Source organism: Diaphorina citri, unplaced genomic scaffold (genome assembly GCF_000475195.1).
Source record: "Diaphorina citri unplaced genomic scaffold, Diaci psyllid genome assembly version 1.1 scaffold5087, whole genome shotgun sequence".
Lineage (NCBI taxonomy): Eukaryota > Metazoa > Arthropoda > Insecta > Hemiptera > Psyllidae > Diaphorina > Diaphorina citri.
Window position 1 is genome coordinate 2,819 of NW_007382463.1, and position 5,735 is coordinate 8,553.

Consider the following 5,735-nt stretch of genomic DNA (forward strand, 5'->3'; position numbering starts at 1 on the left):
GTGTGTCCCTTGGGGAGCCAAAACCAACCCAAAAGGGGGGGCAAAAAAAAAAAAAAAAAAAAAAAAAAAAATCATTTTGAGATAAATGGAGTCAAAGTTTAGGATTAGCTAAAGTTTAAATAGAGATAGCCATTTTGTTTTTGCTCTCATTTCAATACAACATCACTAAAGTGAAGTTTGCAACCAATATAAAAAGTAGATCGTTTCACACTCTTTCCAATGATATAGAGAATTCAGAAAGTCAATTTTTGTACTTAGTCCACTCTGCCTTTTACCCATTCATACCTACTAACTAACCTTTGACTGTCTTCTTTTCCAGAATCAAAAAATAGGTTTAAAAGTTCAAAACTCAAACACCAACCAGTGTAGTAAAGCAATAGAGAAGCCCATCCAACAACAAGTAATCATAAAACCCTAATATAACCTCAAATTTGATCATCCCTCAAGACTTCATTTTTTCTTTTTTTTTTAGCTCTTCCATCCACTTTTAATGCACTAACAACTAAATGATTTTAGGAGCCTATTGACCAAAAAGTCTGCTATAACTAAAACTGTCAGGTCTTTACTTCCATGTTTGTAAAATTTTAGATGCTTCAAATAGGAGGTAGGTATGTGCACTTGTGCAGAAGCCAAGATTAATGACAACTATATGGTACTTATAGACATGGGTTTAAAAATCAATGAATACTGTGTTATGTGCATGCTTATTTGAAGTATTACATCCTAGATTACATCCTAGTATTACATTACATCCTATTACATCCTAGATACTTAAGTACACCTTATATGAGTGGCTAAGAGGCAGAGCAGACCAAGTAAAAAAAAAAAAAAAAACATTTTGAGATAAATGGAGTCAAAGTTTAGGATTAGCTAAAGTTTAAATAGAGATAGCCATTTTGTTTTTGCTCTCATTTCAATACAACACTAAAGTGAATCCCTAGACATGTTCAAAAACCCACCAATGCTTTCCCATTCAAAATTCACGAAGATGACTCAACTGATGAGGTCACGGACAAAGAAGAAAAACATCATGATGACAAAGAGTATGGGAATGAGGAGAATGAAGTATTTGACGAGGTAATTATCTTGATGTTTTATATGCATTGTTGATGCAAAAAGAGGGATTTCATTTCACTGGGAAAAGTCTAATGCCAAATTTTCACAAAAGATCTCAATTCTTTTCACACTCTTTCCAATGATATAATTATGTAGAGAACTCAGAAAGTCAATTTTTGTACTTAGTCTGCTCTGCCTTTTACCCATTCATACCTACTAACTGTTTCCTTCAACTGTCTTCTATTATTTCCAGAATCAAAAAATAGGTTTAAAAGTTCAAAACCCAAACACCAACCAGTGTAGTAAAGCAATAGAGAAGCCCATCCAACAACAAAAGCCCCAACAGTATTCCTCCTCAATATTCCCTAGACATGTTCAAAAACCCACCAATGCTTTCCCATTCAAAATTCACGAAGATGACTCAACTGATGAGGTCACGGACAAAGAAGAAAAACATCATGATGACAAAGAGTATGGGAATGAGGAGAATGAAGTATTTGACGAGGTAATTATCTTGATGTTTTATATGCATTGTTGATGCAAAAAGAGGGATTTCATTTCACTGGGAAAAGTCTAATGCCAAATTTTCACAAAAGATCTCAAATGGTGGTACTTTTCAGGGTGATTGGTATGCACCATTGTTCAAGTAGGTATATGTACTTCTCTGAAACCAACTTCTCTGAAGAGCTTGTTTTTTTTAATCCTATACCATGAAGACCTTGGAGAAAAGTCCTAGTGTGACACTATTACTCTGAGATGAAATTCCATCATTGGCATACCAACCCAAAGGTTTTATTTCATCATCCATGTTCCCCCTTTCCAGGTTGCTATGCTACCACAGGCATTCTGCAAGGCCAAAGTGTGGAAGGATGAAGAGGAGCCGATGTCGCTGGAAAAGTCCATCCTGTCCCTCTCCCCCGTTGTTCTCAACTTTGTCTTGTTTTCGGTTGTCCCGATGTCTGACGTTATATTATTCCTTTTACTTCTGTTTCCTTTCTTTCTAATTTATCACCGATCCCCCTTCTCCCAGAGGCGTAGCGTGGTTGACCATCACACATGTACTTAATGCTCGAATACGTATAGATTTTCGCAAAAGTTAACTCTCGTACTAATCTCAAGTTTCCAAGGTAAAGGTAGAATGCCACCATCAAATTCCTTTCATGAAATTTCGGAAAATGTAATCGTATATTGCCGTTGTTCAAGTACATGAACCAACTTCTCTGAAGAGCTTGTTTTTTTTTTTAAATCATATGCCATGAAGACCTTAGAGAAAAGTCCTAGTGTGACACTATTACTCTGAGATGAAATTCCATCATTGCCATACCAACCCAAAGGTTTTATTTCATCACCCATGTTCCCCCTTTCCCAGGTTGCTATGCTACCACAGGCATTCTGCAAGGCCAAAGTGTGGAAGGATGAAGAGGAGCCAATGTCGCTGGAAAAGTCCATCCTGTCCCCGATGTCTGTTGACCTATCCCAAACCGAGAAGGGAACCCCGACAAGAAATGTGGAAGATATGGTGTGCATGCTAATCAATGCAGATGACTACCGAGATGACATTTACCAGTACCTGCTCAAGTGTGAGGTATGCCTCTTTCCCCTGTCTTCCTTACTTGCTCCCTCCTCTTTCTACTCTCTCTCTCTCCTCTTTTCTCCTTTCTTCCCTCACCCTACTTCTCCCTCTTTCCTATTCCCCTTCTCTTCTTGACCATCTACTCTCGTTGCCTCTCTTCTCCCCTCTCCTTCTCTCTCCTCTCTTGTTTTCTCACCTCTCCTCCTCTTCTCCCTCTGCTCTTTTTTTTACTGTCATCTGTTTCTCTTTCTCTCTATTGCCTTAACTCATTCCCCTTCTCTCTCCCTCCCTCTCTTCAAATCTCTTTCGATCTATACTCCCTCCCTGATTTCTCATTATTTCACTCTCTTTCGACCTTTCTCTCTCTCTCTCTCCCCCCCCTCCCTCTCTCCCTCCTCATTCTCTGTTTCGGTCTCTCTTTCTCTTACACTCACTCAATCCCTCTCTCCCTAATTTACATGGTTTTGTTGATTTTCAGAGGAGAATCCGACCCAAGGCGAACTACATGCGGAAGCAGAACGATATTAACTCCGGCATAGCTGTTACCTTCAAAGAAACTTGCATCCTGAACCCAGTTCTCAGTTGTCCACTTACTAATTATGTTGATGGCTGGTTTTTCATTTTCCACGGTAATTTTAACCAGTGCCAAATCAAAGCCTCCATAAATTAAAACTTGAGCATCGATAACAACTATACCATGGATTCTTTGACACTTGAATATTGTCACACTATTCAGAAGTTGGGAAGTGATAACATTGTACACCTGTAATGTGTTCCCCGCAGAGGCAAGTAGATATGTTTCATTTAGAAACTTGACACAGTTCACATAGGTCTTTACAAGGAGAGGTTGAATAGATGACATGGCAGGGAGTAGATTGAATAAACTGATAACACTCCAGGATGTTTATAGAATCTGTCACTCAAACATCTTTGGCCTTAGTTATCATTCTCTGTTTCGGTCTCTCTTTCTCTTACACTCACTCATTCCCTCCCCCCCTAATTTACATGGTTTTGTTGATTTTCAGAGGAGAATCCGACCCAAGGCGAACTACATGCGGAAGCAGAACGATATTAACTCCGAGATGAGATCCGTCCTGGTAGACTGGCTGATAGAGGTGGCTGAGGAGTACAAGATGCACAACGAAACCTTGCACCTGGCCATTAACTATGTGGATAGGTTCCTTAGCCTTATGTCGGTGGTCAGATCCAAGCCCTCTTTCTACTTTCTCTCTCTCCTTCTCTTTTCTCCTCTCTTCCCTCACCCTACTCCTCCCTCTTTCCTATTCCCCTTCTCTTCTTGACCATACTCTCCTTGCCTCTCTTCTCCCCTCTCCTCTCTTGTTTTCTCACCTCTCCTCCTCTTCTCCCTCTGCTCTTTTTTTTACTGTCATCTGTTTCTCTTTCTCTCTAATTCCTTAACTCATTCCCCTTCTCTCTCTCTCCCTCTCTTCAAATCTCTTTCGATCTATACTCCCTCCCTGCTTTCTCATTATTTCAGTCTCTTTCGACCTTTCTCTCTCTCTCTCTGTCTCTCTCTCTCTTCATTCTCTTACACTCACTCATTCCCTCCCTAATTTACATGGTTTTGTTGATTTTCAGAGGAGAATCCGACCCAAGGCGAACTACATGCGGAAGCAGAACGATATTAACTCCGAGATGAGATCCGTCCTGGTAGACTGGCTGATAGAGGTGGCTGAGGAGTACAAGATGCACAACGAAACCTTGCACCTGGCCATTAACTATGTGGATAGGTTCCTTAGCCTTATGTCGGTGGTCAGATCCAAGCTGCAACTGCTGGGGACCACGGCTCTGTTTGTTGCCTCGTAAGTATATCGTAGTGTAGGTAGGTTAATGTTAGGATTATAGAGGTGGCTGAAGAGTACAAGATGCACAACGAAACCTTGCACCTGGCCATTAACTATGTGGATAGGTTCCTTAGCCTTATGTCGGTGGTCAGATCCAAGCTGCAACTGCTGGGGACCACGGCTCTGTTTGTTGCCTCGTAAGTATATCGTAGTGTAGGTAGGTTAATGTTAGGATTATAGAGGTGGCTGAAGAGTACAAGATGCACAACGAAACCTTGCACCTGGCCATTAACTATGTGGATAGGTTCCTTAGCCTTATGTCGGTGGTCAGATCCAAGCTGCAACTGCTGGGGACCACGGCTCTGTTTGTTGCCTCGTAAGTATATCGTAGTGTAGGTTAAAGTTGGCTATATTGTCATCGTCGCGCGGCAACGTAAGATTTAGGTTGTAAACGTATAGCTAAGGCAAAGTGATGTTCTACCCATACATACCTTTCTATTCCCCTTACTAAGATATACTAATAGTACTACTGATCACTCTTGAAAAATAATGCCTAAATGTGTACAAAATCAGATAGGTATCTGAGGCCTCTCCATTACTAAGAACTAATGAAATTCCCAAGATACTTTTCCTAGCCTATTATTATTTACATGTAAATAAAAAAAAAGTGGTGAATCAATACAAGCTTTAGTTTAGAAGCTCCATTTTGTGACTTGATTTGTCCACAAAGTCCACAATGCTAAATCTTGGACTATGAGGACAGGCTTGGCAGCCTCACGATATAACGCACCCCCTCGCACAGCCAACAACACTTGCTCCATCTCCAGTCACCCATCCAGAAACCGATTCCGAAGGCGCGCCATCTTTTATTTCCTATGGTTTAGTACAGGCGCCATTTCAGTTTTGAACCGGTTCCGAAAATCTCCCAAAAGGAAAATACACCTCGGGTTTGAAACACGCTACGCTACGCCGCGCCGCTGACCCTCCTATGTAAAGGTATCATTTCATTTATGTACAAGTACATAATCTCATATCACAAATTTCATATGTTCATGATCCTCTGAGCCTTTTTCTCTTTTCCAGCACAGCTTCCTTTTCACGAGAAATGTTAGAGGAAGCACTTATACATACCCCTCCTATTCCTCCTGTTTTCCTCCTTCGACTACTCCTGGTTATCCCGCATTCTTGTCTTCGGTAATAGGGAAAATCCTGTTTTTACTTTGTTTTTTCTAGTTCATATGAATATCTAAAAACCTCAAAAAAAAAAAAAAAAAAAAAACCTTTATCTTTTTTTCCAAAGG

General features: G+C 40.4%; 1 protein-coding gene across 1 annotated transcript; it reads left to right on the top strand.

Moving 5' to 3' along the window:
• Window positions 1–941: 941 nt before the first annotated feature.
• On the top strand, window positions 942–4,475 carry LOC103521366 (cyclin-A2-like; the record flags this gene model as incomplete). Its single annotated transcript, XM_026832074.1, has 5 exons — window positions 942–1,077; window positions 1,310–1,561; window positions 2,426–2,641; window positions 3,108–3,157; window positions 4,279–4,475. Coding segments are annotated over 5 exons (832 nt in total), but the record flags the coding sequence as incomplete, so codon positions are not given.
• Window positions 4,476–5,735: the final 1,260 nt, after the last annotated feature.